Source organism: Magnolia sinica, chromosome 19 (genome assembly GCF_029962835.1).
Source record: "Magnolia sinica isolate HGM2019 chromosome 19, MsV1, whole genome shotgun sequence".
Taxonomy (NCBI): Eukaryota; Viridiplantae; Streptophyta; class Magnoliopsida; order Magnoliales; family Magnoliaceae; genus Magnolia; species Magnolia sinica.
Window position 1 is genome coordinate 18,697,104 of NC_080591.1, and position 20,169 is coordinate 18,717,272.

The window sequence follows — 20,169 nt, forward strand, 5'->3', positions numbered from 1 at the left end:
TGTTGGGCTAGCTATGCAGCAGTTACAACATGGTTTCTACACTAATGGCACAACTGTTACACTCCTACTGCAATAGCCATATTCAGCCTCTCTATATATACTGGAAGACTTCTCTCTTAGTCCTCTAGTCTCACTTCCAACCAGCCACTTACCTTAGTCACCTAGTCGCACTGCGTCTCGCTCCGGTTCGTGTAAGGTCGCGAATGAGCAACCCTCTGCAATACGATGCGCATGTGCGAAGTACGCTATTACAGCCACACTGCCTCACATGTCCATGCCCTCACATCGAGCCCATGATCGAGACCGAGCCCGTGCTCGAGCATGCACGAACACGCAAGTCCCATGATCCATATACTATGTGGGTAAATAATAAGGTACTCCACTATTTTCATATAAACCTAGAAAACTTTTCTTGCATGTGAGACTATTCTAAAAAATCCCGCCACAACTTTTTTTACTAAAACTTTTATATATATTATATATATTTTATAATATCGATTATTTTATAACATTGACTCTAGGCATGACAGGTGGCACGAGCGTTAAAGTGCGGAGCTTGAAGATAAGACTTATTTTCTTCCTTTGACACGAGCGTATAGAAACGAGTCCGGATCCTCTGTTTGCCAACCATAACTTTTCTGCTTTCCTGTATCGTCATTCGTCCATGCCAGTCAGCAATACCGGCCATTTTACTGCTTGACGCAAACAGAAGATTCGTATTCGTCCACAAATATATGATAAGGAGAGAGGGGACTCAACGTTGAGCGAGAAGACAATGGCAGTCCACAAAGTAGTGATCGTGGGAGCAGGGATTGCGGGTCTTGCTACGGCCGTCGCCTTAAAGAGGGTAGGCATCCCGGCGCTGGTTCTCGAGAGGTCACACGAGCTACGAGCTACTGGCGCGGCCTTAACTCTAACCCCTAATGCCTGGCGGGCCCTCGATGCCCTTGGCGTCGCTCACAAGCTCACCTCCATCTATACTCCTTTCCAGAAGTAAGGCCTCCCCCACCCTTTTCTTTCTCTCTCTCTCTATTTTTATTGCCATCTAGCCCCAGGATAGTCTCCGTTTCTATCATCTCTCATTAAATCCGTTTGGATGCCACCCGTTTTTCATTTCTCATAAAGGTGAATGAGTTGGGAAAGCAATTGTCCCTTTTCAAAATAAATAAATAAATAATAAGGTTGGGAAGATGGGTTTGACGGAAGCGGATTTGCTGGTGTACCACACACCAGCTATATAGCTGCTGTAGGTAGAGGTGTACACGAACCGAGCTAGCTCGACTCGGCTCGAAAAAGCTCGATTCGAAGCTGAGTCCGAGCCAAGCCGATATTCCAGCTCGAAAATTGAGTTCGACTCGACTCGGATCAAACCCAGCTTGAATCGAACCAGTTCGGTGACTACTTTGATATTGACGTTGCTCACCAAATGTTTGATGAAATGACTCAAAGAAGTGTGGCTGGTGGCAAGGAAGGTATGTATATGAAACCAACACCCTTTTTTCTTGATTTTTATGTTGCTTAGAAGGTGTTTGATAAAATACCTGTAAAACCATTGCTGTTGTCTCAAATACAGTGAGATTTTAAGGGTGCAGTCAGGGTGTTTGTGAAAATGCTGCAATGGCGAACTCGGCTCAAACTGGCCTGAGCTGCTAACCAAACCGAGCCGAGCTGGCCAGTCAGGCTCGAGGACACCCATAGCTGTAGGTACATGTCGTGCGAAGACGAGTACTGATGCTCCTCGAGCTCCGAGTTGTATGAATGGTTCAAAGGAGATCAAAGTTACATGGCCCCACAGCGATGTATTTATTATATCTACACTGTTCATCTATTTTTAGAGATCATTCTAGCGCATTATCCAAAAAATGGGTATGCTATTTTTAGAGATTATTCTAGAGCATTATCCAAAAAATGAATCATATCCGAAGATCATCTGGACCACACCACAAATAGCAGTGGAGATAATAATTTTCACCGTTAAACAATTTGTAGGGCCGACCATGATGTTTATTTTCCATCTGATCTGTTCATAAGGTCACAAAGACCTAAATGAAGAGGAAAAACAAATTTCATATTGATCCAAAACTTCTGTGACCCCAAAAAGGGTTTCAATGGTAAACGTTCAATCCCCCACTGCTTTTTTCAGTGTGGTCCACTTGATAGTTAGATCTGTCTTATTTTTCGTCTCAAGCCTTAATACGTGCTCGTCAAATGGATGGACGGTTTGGATATAACTCATACCTCATGATCAGACCCACAGAACTTGTTGACACCAATACAACAATTATATAGCTGGTTTGAGGTACACCAGCCAATCCACTTCCGGGATTGACCATCTCTCACACATGTTTACACGTGCTATGCAATTTATGAAACTCGGTATCATGGGAAACCATTCGGCTGAAATTTTAAGCTTACCGGACACCTTAGTGGACCAGATTATTAAATTCAAATTGAGCCATTGGTTTGAGATAAAATGGTTTAAAATTCATTCTTAGTGGTACCCAAATGCCCTAGGTTAGTTACCAAGCATTCAATATCCCAGCATGAATTAATGAGCACATGAGATCCAAACCATTCATCTGGTAAGCCCTACTGTGAATGGGGCGTACCTCATAAATCCCAGGTTTAGTAATCCTATCCATGGAGAACTGTCTACGATTACAAGCGGGCCTTTGAAAAGTTCAACAGGGTTTGTCAAGACTCATGGGGATAGTGCTCTGATTGATGGCTAGGATCATTTGAATGGTGTGATTTTGGGGTTGTGGCATGTATCTGTTTATGCCTAATCTAACTGCCTCAGATCTAGCGAATCAAATAATGATATGTGGCGATGAGATCTCAATAAGAGACAAATAGAAGGTTTTTTGACTATTCTGATGACCGAATTTGATTAGAATATGGAGTTTTAGAATTTTTGTCTCCTTGAAAGTTGCTTGTAATAATGTTAGGAATGTTGCAGTAAAATATTATTGACGTTTCTATTAGAGGGAGGGAGATGACCACATACAACATTGTGTGCTAACGTAAATCATTTTTATTTCAGATCATAGCTACCTCAATGGAACATCCGAACCGTGAAGAGAGTGGACCGTACTGTCAAGATGAGCTGGACTGTGAATTGTAACAGCCCATTCATCTTGGAGGGCCACACATATAAATTGAGCTAGACAATTGGTTCCATTGATTTCAATGATGTAGCCCAACTGATGAATGTACCATCCTGGTTTTCGTCCCAAGTGACGTATCAAATGTAATCCGCAACTATCTAAATCTATATGCAATTATAGGTTTTCGTCCCAAGTGACGTATCGAATGTTATACACAAGTAATTCATCAGCAGAAGAATACACACACACAATCTGCTATATGATCACTTCTCCAAAAAAAAAAAAAAAAACAAAAACAAAAAACCACACCCAGCCTTGTACTCGGTGTTTGGATAGGTTACACAGACGTAATGTAATCGACATACAGCTGTAGATTAGATTACGTTGATCCTAAATTGGATTACATCTGTGAAACATAACCTAACACTGGGAGCCCAAATCCCGATTATTTGGACGTTTGACATTTTGCCCAGAAACAGCATGATTATTTGGACGAATGGAACTTCAATTTCTGAAACAGCTGATGGCCTTGCTATGCAGGGGATCCATAACTAACGTGGTCACTGGAGCAACCCAACGGGTTTCCTACGCTGGAACCTTAGACAGGTAAAAAAGGAAAAAGAGAAAAAGGGGGGGGGTTCTCGGGTGATTCGTGCAAGGAGAGTCTGAAGAAGTGATTTACATGCCAACTTGGTATTTTGGCCATTCCTCACATGGGCCTTTATGAACATGTCATAGACTATAAAAAATAAGAGCATTATGCTCATTAGTGGGCCACATGTACACTAGCAAAATGGACAAGTAGATAAGATGATCAAGTACCTATTCACAGTACATGTGTGGTCCACCTTATGAAGGGAACTTGACTTTTGGGCATTGGCATGTTTATGATGGTCAACATGTCATGGGTCTATATCGAAGGTTGGGAAAAAGATTTGAATTTTGTTTGGGAAATGCAGGGAAGGACTGGAAGTCAGGTCAGTGCACAGGAGAGCATTGCTGAAGGCACTTGCTGAGGAACTTCCTACCGCGACAATTCGGTTCTCATCAAAGCTCATGTCCATCCGCACCGAAACACTACAAGATTTGCCTGTTTATGTCGTACACATGGATGGTGAACAAGTTGTCAAAACCAAGGTGAATTCCTAAGCTTGTCTAAAAGGGAGCTGCTATTTGATACGCTGCAAGGGGCCTACTTGAATCCCAAAACTCATAGGCATGCATGCAACCACCATATTTGTGGCCTATGGCCTACGTGTACATCAATCTAGACCAACCAATTTGAGGGAGCCGCTACATGGGTGTAAAGTAAGCTGTACTTGAATGACAACACTTTGAATTTGATTAGGAAATGTCTGATTGGTCTGATTTTGATGCTACTTAGGCCTCATCTGCTGGTGTGCCCACTGCTTTAACAGTCTAGATTGAAGCATGCATGTCCATGAATGGCTGCAAGAATGTCAATCTTTTTGTCTTGTTTACTTTAAGAAAAATAAATAAATAAATATATAATTGGAATCATCTAAGAGGCATAGGAAGATCAATGGCTGTTAAGGGTGTGTTGGGAACGTGTTGATAAGCTATTTATTAGAGTGATAAAAACAAATTAATAGCTTATGTGATAAAAATTAGTTTGGTAAAATGCCATTTAAAATGTGTTGAACCACTTAAAATAACTTACGGCTCTAAGCATAGAAATTTGTTTTTTTGTTTTTCCTGAGAGAGAGAGAGAGAGAGAGAGAGAGAGAGTCCAATTACCCCACTCTTTTTCTATAGACAATCACAAAACACCCTTGGGTTAACTTCTGTAAAAGTTGATTGTTAAAGAATTTGTTGACCATTAAATGACTGTATAAAATGATATTTTTGCCCTTGACTTCGTAGATAGGAGGGAAATTTCCATTTTATCCCTATGCAAACATAAAAAGGATCAATGATTTAGATTGCATGCCTTGTATGGCTCACCAATGCATGCATTGTTTAGCCTGCCATTGGATGGTCTGTATCATTTTGCTATGCTGAGGGTCACTTTGCAGGCAGTGGGATCTCACATAAAAATATATAAACTTTTCGAGTTTGCACAGGGACAAAATAGTTATTTCCCTTGTCATCACAAATTCAGGTCCAAAAGCATCATTTCATGAACTCTAATGGAAGTTAACGTTGGGTGTTTTATGATCATATATGGAAAATGGATGGAGTTATTTGGCAGTGCTTGAAAAGGAGAGGGTTATGGGTGTCATATGTTAAAAACTTTAGGGTGCAAATGGGTCGGGTCGACCCGATCGGTCATTGTAGTACTTGACTTGAAAACTAGTGGGTCATGGTCTAAAATCTAGACTTATGGGACAGGTTTGGATTCAAAAGTTCAACTCGAATTACTAATCGTGTCCTCTCAAAATCAACCCAACTTGACCCAATCCAAACCTAGTATTTAAATGGGTCTGACTTGGGTCATACCAAAATGGACTTAGCTCCCTCATCCCTTTTATAAAGACAAACGGTGTATGGGGTCCAAGAATCAAAGGAATATGGTATACTGGTACTAACAATATCAACATGCCATTTTTAGTTACATTGCCAATGGGTTCCATATCCCATGTAGTAAAACTCGCTCACAACATGCTTGGCAGGTTTTAATAGGGTGTGATGGAGTACATTCAGTAATCGCGCAATGGCTAGGACTTTCCGCACCTGTTCATTCAGGTCGTGCAGCTGTGCGCGGTTTAGCTATATTCCCTGAAGGACATGGGCTTAACCATGAAGTCCAACAAATCATAGGTGACGGTGGTAGAGGTGCTTTCGTTCCTCTAACTGATAAAGATATTTATTGGGCCATGACCTATAAATCATCCATGAATGGTGAGTTTTCTTAAATTTTGTTAGAATACATCTGACTTATTGCAAAAGGATACCCCATGACTTTAGCCATTAGATTTTATTCCTTCTATGATCAAAACTCTTTATTTGATAGGCCTCACCATTGATGGGGAATATAAAAAAAAAAAATTGCCAATTGAAATATTGTAATAAGACTACTCTTTTCTCCATTGCTATTAGAGCATTATAAGCTATAGTGCTCCTAGTTGCCTAAATTTAGTTAGACAATCTAATCAATTGATATAAACTGTCCATTAAGTCGAGCACATATTCCTTAGCTTACCATGCAAAAATGGCACTGATTTGATCACCCAATCCATCCTTGATTAGATCTTATTTTCCACAGCCATCATTTTTCTAAGAGATGGATAGGATGGCTATGGTTGCCTAACAAAAGTTATCTTTTGGAATCATAAACAATACATGATGGTCTCTAACAAATAGATGGACTAAATTGTTGTTTGGACCCATTTTTGTGTAAATGATCTTGATCGTCAGTATTAAAGACCATTGATTGAATGGTTAATATTTTTTTCAATTGGTGCGATGCTTGCATGGTTGCCCATTAAATGTTTGTCCGACCTAATGAACAATCTAGATAAATGGACAATTCAAGTGTCCCAATGCAACTACAAGCAACTAGGAGCACTATAACTTATAGTGCTCTGAGCATTTCTCATTGTGATATTTCAATCTGATAGTTTTATTTATTTATTTATTTTTTATCCCTCATCCATTGTGAGGCCCATCCACTGAATGATTTGCGTCATTGAAAATGATCTAGATCCATTCGCTAAATTCCCAACATATGCTAAAAATTTCGCTTGGATGTATTGTAGCAAACCTCAGGTCTCTTTCCAACAATTATTAATAAAGTAATTTCTGTCAAGATTTTCTCTCATGGTTTCCTACAGTATCTCCCCCTAGATATAGGATAGGTCACAACTAGAGGCATTGGATTTGAGTTTATTTTCAATTATCTGAATCATTTATATGGTGTGCTCACCATGTTTGGGGGATATTAAAAACAAATCTTAGGTTAGAATATTATAACCCTTGACCTTTTAATCTTTTCCTTTGAACATTGACAGTCTCCTAACAGCTTTTAAGGCTAAGTTTAGGATATTCTAATCTTAAGAAGTTTGAGGCAGCCATCATCTGCTATGTATCATGTTAAATTAACTATTTGGATAATTGAAATGGGACCACAACTCAAATGTTTATAGTCTCACCCACCTTGTTATAATAAATCCCACATAACAGTAGAAAACCACTTCTGTTTATCTGATTGTGTAACTAATGTAATTGAAAATTTCTATTTGGATAGAGGAAAAGAAAAGAAAATAAATAAAAACTATAATAATTATGAATGTTTGTGCGGAAGAGTGGATCCTCAAGATCTGACGGTCTACACAATATGGGACCTCCACAAAGCCGATGATGAACGGTCCAGATCTAGCGGTCCACCTAACCACTACTAGAGCAGATGGGTCTAATCACTCATCTGATTCTACGGTATAGATAGCCCCGGATTACGATTTATGGCTTAGATCGTTCAAGGGACAAACTAGATGGACAAATATCAATATCTCAATTTTGTCTTTTTATTCTCATTGTCGCTTCATGTATTATTTACTAGACAACCTCTTCCATTTATAGGGAATGAGATTATCCAGTCTTATCTTTATCTTCTCATCTAAATCTTTATTGAATTTGTAATTCAACTTCAAACCAAAGGAAAAAAAAATAATTAACAAAAAAATGCTAAATCTCATGAGACCCACCACTAGTGATTGCCCACAAGTGGGCCCCACTGGCCTATGTCCAACAAATTATCCAATGATGACTTGCCAATATTTCCATGAGACATTGATCCTTACAAGTTCATCTTTGGGGTTTGTTTGGATAGTAAGTAGAAATATGGTAAAGCTCTTACATTGGTTACCTTGTGTCATGGGCATTAGAATTTGACTATATTATTTGAGTAATGATTGCTTTTTGAAATTCAATATTTCTTTGCTACCAAACACTGTGAAATGTGCCATTACAAAAAAGTCAATCAATTTTCTTTTCTTTTTAGGCTATCCAAATAGGCCCTTACTACCTAACAACCAATTCATCCCACATTGTAAATAAGTGAGATTGTTAAACAATCAAAATTGCAGGAGGAGAATGGGCCAGGGACCCTGAGCTGATTCAAAAGTATGTATTGGAAAACTTGGCCAAGAACTTCCCACCAGTATACTTGGATGTGGTCCGACATTCTGACTTGCCTACGTTAACATCAGCTCCACTCATGTTCAGGCTCCCATGGGATCTCATATTCAAGAATGCATGTAAGGGGACTGTTACAGTTGCAGGTGACGCCATGCATCCAATGACACCTGATTTGGGCCAAGGTGGTTGTTCGGCATTGGAGGATGCAGTTGTCCTAGGTCGGAATATCAGGAATTCGTTGTTGGAAAATGGAAAATTTGAGCAAAAGAGGGTTGAGGAAGGGTTGAAGAAGTATGTGAAGGAGCGAAGGTGGCGTGTATCTGGGTTGATTGCTGGGGCTTACCTTTCGGGGTGGATCCAACAAGAAAGCTCGGGATGGCTGATGAAGTTCATCAGGGAGAAGATCTTCTATGGGTTGATCTATAACAAGTTGGCTGATGCCATACACTATGACTGTGGAAAGTTACCCTCAGCTTCCTCTTTGGAAAATGCACCAGAATGATAAAGGTAGGTTTCTCTTTCTTTTTGGTTTATTGGTGTGTATTACAATAAGGACGCTAGTTGTGTGGCAGGGAATTCCTGTAACACAAAGGCCTGTGGAGCCTACTATGATGTTTGTGTGTTCCTATGTCCATGCTCATGTTAGGATAAGAGCACAAAAAATAGGTAGATAAAATACCAAATTGGGCCACATCACAGGAAATGATGGGGATGGAAACATCCATCAATGAACCCTTCTTGGGTCTCACCTTGTAATATAATATATTTAGAAATTTTTAGTGTGTGTATGTGTGTGTGTATATTCAATCATTTTACTCATAACCATCATCAGATGGGCCATCTAGACTATATATTTAAACTCAGATATGTGACGATCCACTCGTTGGATCACCAATCCACATCATGGGTCGTTGATCCAGGCCATCTAGATTGAAGATTGACCTTTGGATTACTAAATTTACTTTTAAAATGTTCATCTAACAGACAGATTGTCAGTATCGTAAAACTTGACTATTAGATCGGATGATCCATCTGATGATCACCGTCCACTTTTTTTCCTGATACATCAGTATTGAGATGGTACAAGTTTCATAGTTTTATTATCAGAAATGATCCAGATCTAAATACAAGACTTCGAATGTTGATGGCCATGATTTATTCATGATTTTACTTGCTTTATGTAGATCTTATGATTCATATTGCTAAATTATTTGTGAAATCATGATTATTTATGCATGCATCTATGGTCCATAATTATGGAAGTGATATATCTCACTTACCATGTACTTTTGTTTATTAAAAGTATTTTTTCCCTGACACTTGGCATCACGAGCATCATGATGATACCATCTGATTATAGTAGATTATACATACATGTGTGGTACACACACTTGATGTTTGCACCCTGAATTATGGAATCGCATGAGCACACTTGTTAGGTGCACACTCAATTTTATGGACAAACAAGGCTTATATCTTCCAATCTACACATCCTTTAATCATGGAACAAATTTTAACTGTGGTCTTGTTGTGAGCATGCTATGAAAGCCTTGAATCGTGTGGGCCGAGCATGTGGGACCTGTGATTGTGCGGCATGTTTACAAAACGTTGCATACACCCTGCAACCTTCTTTCCCTTAAATCTCTCTCTGCAGGGTTTTTTCTGATTGTAAATACCACCTTTGACCCACCATCTTTTCTGAACGCTCCCAAACTTTACTTTCTAAAACTAAACGATTCTGTACGGACACACTATTTGTAGACGAAAATACCCTTGCATTAACGGTGGCACCGTGTTATCCATGGTGGGTACTGTGTCTTGTCTACGGTTTTATTGTCCAATACCAGAAAAAGGGCTAAAGGCTGTAGCTGCATATCTATGGCTACGGATTATAACTTTACCTACTAGTTTATTGGAGTACTATAGCTGCGGATATAATCCGTAGCTATTTCTTCTGTAGCGTTAAGTTCATACAACTATGGATAATTAAAGAGGCAAACAAGAAATTCAGCGAGGCTAACATGAAATTCAACAAGCCTAAAAGGAAATTAAGTGAGGTTAACATGAAATTCAACGAGCCTCAAGAGAAATTGAGTGAGGCAAACATGATATTTAACAAGCTTCAAAGGAAATTGAGCGAGACTAGCACGAAATTCAATGAGCCTCAAGGGAAATTGAGCGATGCAAACATGAAATTCAACGAGCCTCAAAGGAAATTGAGCAAGACAAGCATGAAATTCAATGAGCCTCAAAGGAATTTGAGCTAGACAAACATGAAATTCAACGAGTCTCAAGGGAAATTAAGCGAGGCAAACATGAAATTAAGCAAGGCTAACATAAAATTCAACGAGCCTCAAAGGAGATTGAGCGAGGCTAACATGATATTGAATGAACCTAACTTGAAATTGAGTGAGGCTAACATGAAATTGAATTTCATGTTATCCTCGCTCAATTTCATATTTGGCTCGTTCAATTTCATATTAGCCTTGCTCAATTTCCTTTGATGCTTGTTGAATTTTATGTTAGGCTCATTCAATTTCATTTGAAGCTCGCTCAATTTCCTCTTTGCCTCACTCAATTTCATGTTAGGCTCGTTCAATTTCTTTTGAAGCTCGTTCAATTTCATGTTTGCCTCACTCAATTTCATTCTAGGCACGTTCAATGTCATTCGAAGCTCACTCAATTTCATGTTAGCCTCGTTCAATTTCAAGTTAGCCTTGCTCAATTTCATTTTAGGCTGTTCAATTTGATTTGAAGCTCGCTCAATTTCATTTGAAGCTAGCTAAATTTCATGTTAGCCTTGCTCAATTTCAAGTTAGGCTCGTTCAATTTCAAGTTTGCCTTGCTGAATTTCATGTTTGCCTCACTCAATTTCCTTTGAGGCTCATTGAATTTCATTTTTGCCTCGCTCAATTTCCTTTGAGGCTCATTGAATTTCATTTTTGCCTCGCTCAATTTCCTTTGAGGCTTGTTGAATTTCATGTTAGCCTCGCTCAATTTCATGTTTGCCTCGCCAGTGTTCGAAATATTGGTATCACACTATGTATTGCACCCTTGGGATACAGATACATATTGGTTATCACATGGGATATATCGTTTGTATCGCATAATTTCTCGCACTTTTTGGGAAACATGGGGAAACATTGGGAAAATGGTTGAACTTTTTAATTAAACTTTAGGGATTGTTAAAAAAGCCCTTAATACACACTTTTAAATCATAACATCTCAAAATAAATATGCACATAATAAGTTTCCTTTGTATAGGGTCCTAAGCTATGCGATGTTTAATTGAACTAATGGAACTAAAATAATATTTTATCTATCCGTCGAGATTGGATAGAGCCAAAATCAGATAGATCCACCACTCAGATGGGCCACACCACATGGAACAATGTGAATTGATGCCAACAATAGGTTAGTAATTAGGGGCCACCATGACGTGGACCTTCAATCAAAGCTGTTAATCAGGTGTAACTCACTAAAATAAAGAGAATGTACAAAATTCGTCCTGATAGAAGAAACTCAGGTGGGCCTCACAGCGTGAATTTATCAATTTGGAAGCAGTTTTACATTCCTCTCATTGGTGTGGCTTACAATAGTTTTTTAATCAGGCAGCTTTTGTATGTACGGATCACCGGATGAGCGGTGGATTTTACATTTACAACATGTCGGATGGAAAATAAATGACATGGTGGACCCTGAAGTGACGTCACCAAGTTTTGTAGGGCCCACCATGATGTGTGTTGTATCCACACCGTCCATCCATTTGGAGATATCATTTTAGGCCATGAGAAAAAGAATGAGTCAGATCCAAAGCTCGAGTAGACCCCACCATAGAAAACAGTGGAGAGAGTGATGCCCACCATTAAAAATTTCTAAGAGCCACAAAAGTTTTCGATCAAGCTGAAATTTGTTTTTTTCTCTTCTTTCATGTCTGTCTTAACTTATAAACAGGTTGGATCTCAGATAAACATCATAGTGGACCTTAGGAAGGTTTCAACGGTGAGCGTCCCTCTCCCCACTGTTTTCTGTGGTGGGGTCCACTCCAGATTTGGATCCGACTCATTCTTTGTCTCATGCCTTAAAATGATATAGCCAAATGTATGGACGGTGTAGATACAACACATACATCATGGTGGGCCCCACAGAACTTGGTGCGTCACTTTAGTAGCCAGTTTGGCTACGCAACCTGTTAGTATCTTCCGCGTCCTATTCGTGGGGCCATAAAAGTATTGAATCAGGTTAATATTTGTGATTTCAGTTCATCTCAGATCCGTGGACCCCACCATAATGTATTTGTTTCATCCATTCCGTTCATCCATTTTTACGGATCATTTTAGGGATTGATAAAAAAAAATTATAGGGATATAAATCGCAGGTGGACCACACCACAGGAAAACAATAATGATTGGATATCCACCATTAAAATCCTCCTAAGGCCCACTGTACTGTTTATTTGACATCCAATCTGTTGATTGGGTCCTAAAGACCCAGATGAAGGGAAAAAATAAATATCAGGTTGATCCAAAGCTCTTATGGCTCCCAAAACATTTTTAATGGTCAATGTTCATTTAACACTGTTTCCTGTAATGTGGTCCACTTGAGTTGTGGATATGGTTCAATTTTAGGCTCAACACCTAAAATGATCAATAAAAATGGATGGATGACGTGGATAAACCATGTGCAATCACGGTGGGCTCAACAGAGTTTACTCAGTACGATAAGAGTGTACTGAGTAACTCAGTACGCAATCCCATACAGAATGCTCGTCATTGACGGGGCACAAGCAACGTCACCAAGTTATGTGGGTCCCACCATGATGTATTTTTTGTATCCACACCATCCATACATTTGAAGAGATCATTTTATGGCATGAGCCAAAAAATGGATCAGATCCAGAGCTCGAGTGGACCCCATCACAGAAAATAGTGGAGAGAGTGATGCCCACCGTGATTTATATATTTTATCCGATCCGTCTATCCATGATTTATGTAGGGTCCACCATGATTTATGTATTTTATCCGATCTATCCATCCATTTTACTAGATAATTTCAGGGCTTTAACCAAAAAAAATAAAGCATATACAATGTTCAAATGGGCCACACCATAGAAAACAACTGAATTGAACATCTACCTTTGAAAATTTCTTGAGGGCCACTTGGATGAATGGATCAAGCTTATATTTGTATGTTCCCTTCATCCACGTCTGTGTGAATGGATCAAGCTTATATTTGTATTAACGGTTTGGATGACCAATAAACGTCACTGTAGGGCTGAGAAAGGTTTCAACGGTGGAAATCAGTATCACCACTGTTTCTTGTGGTATGATAATAGATTTTTCTAAAATTTGGGATCAACCCCTTAAATTAGATGGGAAAACGGATGGACGACGTGGATGGACCACATACATTAAAGGTGGGCCCAAGTGAGTTTACTGAGTACGATAAGAGCGTACTGAGTAACACACCACGCAACCGATCTATTTTTTACCCCCATCCGCACCCCTCTCTTTCACTTTCCCTCTCCTTCATGCACGCAAGGGTTCTGTCCCCTCAAATCTCGTTCAGGAAGGAAGGGTTCTTCGATCTGGCCTGATGCCTTGCTAGAATCTCCGAGAAATCCCCACAGACACACTCCAATCAGCGAAGAAAGAGAGAAGTTGAAGAAAATGGTGAGAAAAATCATCGAAGAAAGAGAGAAAATCATACTTACCTGTCGAATGGCCCACCTCCGATCACCGCTACAACCAAGTACTCTCCGATTTCTTTTTCTTTTTTTTCTAATTCAAATTTTTTTTTATCCACAACCCAGATCGGATTTTGAGTGCTTTTGTCGATGTCCAACAATAATGGAGGAGGAAATCGCGCGATATCGACGATATATCGTGCGATATTGATGATATATCGGCCGATATCTGGATTTTGAGTTTTTTGCATCTTCTGGGGGTTATCGCGAGGGTTTCGTCTCGCAGGGGTGCAATAACGATAATATCGGCCGATAGTATCGATATTTCGAACTGTGCCTCGCTCAATTTTCCTTGAGGCTCGTTGAATTTTATATTAGGCTCGCTGAATTTCATGTTAGGCTCGCTCAATTTCATGTTAGGCTTGTTGAATTTCATGTTAGGCTCATTGAATTTCATGCTAGGCTCGCTCAATTTCATGATAAGCTCATTGAATTTCATGTTTGCCTTGCTCGATTTCCCTTGAGGCTTGTTGAATTTCATGTTAGCCTCACTCAATTTCCTTTGAGGCTCACTCAATTTCATGTTTGCCTCACTCAAGTTCCTTTGAGGCTTGTTGAATTTCATGTTAGCCTCGCTGAATTTCATGCTTGCCTCTCTCAATTTCCTTTGAGGTTTGTTGAATTTCATGTTAGCCTCACTGAATTTCATATTTGCCTCGTTCAATTTCCCTTGAGGCTCATTGAATTTCCTGTTAGCCTTGCTCAATTTCCTTTGAGGCTCGTTGAATTTTATGTTAGCCTCGCTCAATTACATGTTAGCCTCGCTCAATTTCCTTTGAGGCTCGCTCAATTTCATGTTAGCCTCGCTCAATTTCATGTTTGCCTTGCTTAATTTCCCTTGAGGCTTGTTGAATTTCATGTTAGCCTCACTCAATTTCTTGTTTGTCTCGCTAAATTTCCCTGGAAGCTCGTTGAATTTCATGTTAGCCTCACTCAATTTCCTTTGAGGCTCGTTGAATTTCATGTTTGCCTTGCTCAATTTTATGTTAGCCTTGTTAAATTTCATGTTTGCCTTACTCAATTTCCCTTGAGGCTCGTTGAATTTCATGTTATTCTCGCTCTATTTCCTTTGAGGCTCGTTGAATTTCATTTTTTTCTCACTCAATTTCATGTTTGCCTCACTCAATTTCCCTTGAGGCTCGTTGAATTTCATGATAGCCTTGCTCAATTTCCTTTGAGGCTCGTTGAATTTCATGTTAGGCTCGTTGAATTTTATGTTAGGCTTGTTCAATTTCACGTTAGGCTCGCTCAATTATCCATAGTTGTATGTACTTTTTGCTAAAGAAGCAATGGATACGGCTACACTACAAATGGCTACGGTTATGATTTGTAGCCATATGTCTTTAGCTATGACCTTTGGCCCTTTTTCTGGTATTGGACGGTGCCACCATGGACAAGACAGAGTTCCACGGTGGCACCTTGAATGCAAGAGTATTTTCATCCGCAAATAGTGTGTCCGTATATAATGGTTTAGTTTTGGAAAGTAAAGTTTGAGAGCATTCAGAAAAGACGGTGGGTAAAAGGTGGGATTCACAGTCGACAAAAACCCTTCTTTTCACAAGGGGGAGTGCGCCCACCCCCTAGCGTCACTTGTACGTGGAGAGAGAGAGAGAGAGAGAGAGAGAGATCTTGTTGGGTGGGTCTCGCTCTAGTATCGTGTGCTCTGAGTCATTCAATCTATCCCTTATGAACAGTATAGGTATTATTCAAATTTTGATTAAAATCTAGTGGTGTAAATGGTCTAAATCTAATTTCGACAAAAGATACATTGAGATAGACCCCGCCTTGGAATCTGACAAAGAGAAGAGTGGACCACACGAAGGAGTGGGGTGCTGCCAAGTAGCAGACGTGTGGGCCCCACATGCTGCCCATGTGGACAACGGCATGGCCCCACACGCTGTCCATGTGGCCAGAGTTTTAAGTCCCACATGTTGTCGCGTGGGCAGTGGTGTTATGCCACATGCTGCCACGTCAGCGCAGTGGGACCCATTTGGGTTCGGTCTAGCAGTAGGGGTTGAGACTCAAATATTACATATTTATCCTTTCATATGCATTATTTTTCCGTTTCTTCCTGTCTTTTTTTCTCGTTGGAGGGAGTACAATTCATGCAAATATGAAGGTAGAAGTTAGCAATCCCAAGAAGTAATCAGAAGAAGTAGGGTATGGCATATACAGGGAGAGTAAGAGAGAGAATAAATGAGAGAAATGAAGGGAAAGGGTGTGGGTACATTGTTACAGAGAAAAAAAAAATGTTTTCAGTGGTGGGTAACTGATCCCTATCTAATGTTGTAGCTCACTCAAAGTTTTGGATCTGCCTCTTTTTGAGCTGACATCTGAGAATAAAATGCTGAAATACATGCAAATAATATATTTCATACCGTCATCATGGCGGGCTCTACATGGCCTTTGTTTCACAACTACATAGTGATACCATCGAGGCAAACTACATGCAAAGAAGAGGAGAGCAAGCTATTTGTATAAATCTACCCCTTTTAGTAGGTAAAATCTAAGCCGTTTAAAATTTAATGCGGGTGACATTTCAACCATACATCGAACAACCACATTTTCTAGCTCCAAATACCCCAAACTTTATTAAAATTTCTTCTTGTGCCTTTTTAGTATACATAGTTATCCGTTCTAGGAAAACTATTTGCAAAGGCAAAAATGGCCAAAAGGTAGTCACTTTATACATAGTATATATTATTTTGTGTATTCGAGATATGAAAAGAAGGGGAAGAATGTGGATGTTTTGAAAACATGTCAAGCAATTAAGAGTAGGAAGATTATTTTTAAGTCATTATGTCCATCTGCTATTTCTTTCAACTAGAATGTGGTTGGTGCCTGTCATGGAAATCCTTAACAAGGGAGATAAAATATGTAGCCGAGTTAAAATGAAGCTAAGAAGAGAACTTAGATTATTAGAGAATAATCTTCATTGCATTAAGAAAGCGGGAATGTTCTCTTCTTATAATACATAATACATCTAAATATGGTAAAATCCGGTTGTATTATAAATGTAATACTTATCTTGGAATATGGTAGTCCCAGGGAACACTAATTTACATGGTTTACAAAAGCTCAATATGGTACACATAAAGAGACCCATAACATGGTTACTCCTTTTCTCACATGTGGGAGAAGGTAGCGACGTCGTTAGAAATTATTACATTCATTTTTTAGGGCCTTACACTAATTTAGGAGCTAAGATTAGGGTTCTATTGTATGGCATGCATCCTTGTAAATCCAACATATTCTTATGCTTGCAAATTGGAAGTTAGTTAATATGTTATACAAAGAAGACATGCCCCCCTTAGAAGGCTTGGTATTGGTTGTTGAACTTTCATCATGTTTTTGTAAGTGAACTGATTTATACATCTTGTTTTTCTATTACGTGAGTCCATGTGTTATGTAGTTGGTTGAGCCATAGGAAACTGAAGACCGAAGACACAAGAGGACAATTATTAATGAGCAAAGAATAGGTAAATGAGGTACCTTAGTGACCTTAACCCTTAACCTAAAACGGCCCTTGAACCTCTAGATGATCTTGACTTAATAGGTAAACCTCATTGATCATCTCTTAGCCTTAAAAGCCTAATTGGAACATGATAAGTAAGGCTTTAGAAGAGGTGCAAAGCTGCTGTGAAGTCATATGCCCAAAACAATAGTTTTTTCAACTAACGCTTGATCTTATCGAGCAGTTCTCGAGGGGTCTTCGATGACATCAAATATCTCCTCGATGGAATTGAGTAGGTAACTCATATTTGTCCAACAACTAGTGATCATTTTTCTGAGTTTCTCAATGGCATCGAGGACCCATCGAAGGGTTCCCTTGATGTCATCGAAGACTACACGATGGCATTAGGTAGCAGTGTGTAAACTTTACATCAACATTTCCGTTGGAATCATAATTTTCTCGATGCCATCAAGGGCTTGCTTGATGCCATTGATAGAGCAATTTTTTGTTCGTTTTTTTACCGTTAAAGCTCGAATTTTATATATATGGCATTCAGTTTTTAGGCATTTGGATGGATTTTTATGCAATAGAAGCGCACGTGATTCTATGATTATATCTCTTATCCTAAGCCTCTAAGTGCATGAGATATATGTTATCTTCCTTGTGATTACTTGAAAGATGATTCCAACCTCAATGTTGAAGATAAATTTGATCCCCACCATATTCTAGATATTAGACTTGAAACTATAGCCATATCTTTGTCTAAACCCTCTAGAACACCTATATAGTTGAATCCCTTAGGATTACAACTTTCTATTACTTGTAAGAGATTCACCCAATCTCTCATCACCTTGGTCACCTCAAAAGAACATCACATGCAATGAGGCGTTGGCAATGCATCGGCATCATAATTGGGGGAGCAATGTGAGTTGATTAAATCACAAGAGAGAATTAATCAAGTAACTCGAGAAGGCGCTATAAAAAGGGCTCGATCCGACAAGTAAGTTGTCATTTGTAAGAGTTCATGTACATTCCTTGTGTAGTATTGAGTGTATAGTTCAAATTGCCAAACTTGATTAGGTTCTTGTGTAGGACTTAAATCAAGTCCTTATGTAGGCCACCGAACATAGGTGTGTACGTATTAACCTCCGAGGGAGCCTCCGGTGAGAGTAAACGTAAGTCTTTGGATTAAAATCGAGGTTCGTAATGAGCCTATAAAAAACCACATAATTCTCTGAAGGACTCGGTCCTTATGTAGGATTGTAAATGTTAGAGGTGAACTTGAATTAAAACCTCTAATAGTAAAATTCGAAACACACATGAGTTGAGTGCATCCGCCGAAAATAGAGTAGAGAAACTGAATCACTGTACATGCTTGTGTTTGAGATTGTGTTTGAGCACTTAATTAATTACGTATAGATGATTGAATGTTTAATTATATATATGCATGTTTAGATGAATAAGAGTTGATAGATAGCACATCCCACACACACATGTCAACTATCATGTTCATAAACTAGTTGTTTCATTATAATATAATTTATAGTCCATGTGATTGGACTCTCTATTGGCTTGAAAGCCTTAGAGTTAATTGTCTTAGTTTAATTTAAATATTAATTTAAGTTAGGCAATTATGTTTTAATGAACATATATTCTATTTGGTCCTAATTCCCCCTAAGACAGCCTTCATTCCATACTCTACCAAGCTTGCGCATAGCTCACAGGCTCACCACATGCAATTTCAAATTTGCTTGAGTTGTAGACTTCTATTCCGCATGTTACAAGAAAAGCAATCATTTTGCGTATGCTCTTGCCAATTATTCTAACAACTCTCAGAGGAATCATGTTTTCATTTCTCCTTCTAATCTTCCTGTCAATGTTTAGATAAATACGACCAGGTTATTCCAGTTGAGAATCAAGCAGGTTCTGCTTGGTCTTATGGCCTTCCAATCCACATTAGGGAATATGAATTCTGTTTGAATTCTACCAGCAAGCACATGTGCCAACATGAAACACGTGTGATATCTGGGCTGCCCATCAAGAATCCTCTGCACTGGTCCAAAAATCATGCTGGTCAGCTCATCAAATGTACCTCCGCACATGTATGCATAATGTACCCTCGTGGTCCTAACGGTAATGCCAAAGGAGAAATCACACATCACATGCAGGAGACATGGTCTCACTAAGCAGCCCACAATCATAGCCGTTGGGTTTGAAGATTGACTACAGGTTGCTTGAATTGCAACCCACAAATTGTTGAATCATTGGCACACGATACAACCACATTGCCCCATGACATTGATAGATGAAACTTGGACACAGGGTACCATGTATCATGTGTACACATAACATGCCAGCACATTCTAGATGGAGAAAAGAAATCACCATTAACTCGTATGTACATCAATGCACTGCTATAGACATCTTTTGAACAGACATGGCCACAGAGATGGGGATTATACATCATTTGACCCATCAATCTCCATCTTTGAATGTATAACCCATCTATGGTTGTTTTTTTTTTTTTAAAGATGGCCTGGCAATCGTTAAATGGATACATCAGATTTCCAGTGCCATACAACCATTTGTATGCTAGGACAACCATAGGACTGATGATGCTTCTCAGTGTAAAAAAGGCCATCTAAAAGTCCTTGGCCCTTCTCCGAAGTTCATTTAGCTCCTCCTCAATCTCCACATCTCGAAATGGGAATGTCGAGTTTGTGCTGCTAACTGCTGTTCTACCAGCCGGAAGCTCTCCCTTCTAT

The 20,169-nt window shown here is 39.3% G+C and overlaps 2 protein-coding genes across 6 annotated transcripts in view; one reads left to right on the forward strand and one right to left on the reverse strand.

Moving 5' to 3' along the window:
• The first annotated feature begins 690 nt into the window (after positions 1–690).
• Positions 691–9,001, forward strand: LOC131234687 (monooxygenase 2-like). 5 transcript variants are annotated; one of them, XM_058231615.1, is made up of 6 exons: positions 691–993; positions 3,648–3,713; positions 4,067–4,244; positions 5,741–5,969; positions 8,153–8,189; positions 8,292–9,001. In XM_058231615.1, the coding sequence occupies exons 1-6, from the start codon at positions 776–778 to the stop codon at positions 8,704–8,706; spliced, it is 1,143 nt and encodes a 380-aa protein (XP_058087598.1). In that variant the 5' UTR covers positions 691–775; the 3' UTR covers positions 8,707–9,001. The 5 variants fall into 5 exon arrangements, with proteins under 5 accessions (XP_058087598.1, XP_058087599.1, XP_058087596.1 ...); XM_058231616.1 differs by having other exon boundaries at positions 5,741–5,903; XM_058231613.1 differs by having other exon boundaries at positions 692–993; positions 5,741–5,903; positions 8,153–9,001.
• Positions 9,002–19,772: 10,771 nt separating this feature from the next.
• Positions 19,773–20,169, reverse strand: part of LOC131235721 (probable membrane-associated 30 kDa protein, chloroplastic) — a 30,739-nt gene continuing 30,342 nt past the window's right edge. The window contains exon 11 of the mRNA XM_058233040.1: positions 19,773–20,165. Within this exon, the coding sequence (XP_058089023.1) occupies positions 20,046–20,165 (120 nt within the window). The 3' untranslated portion in view covers positions 19,773–20,045. The remainder of the gene's footprint in view (positions 20,166–20,169) is intronic.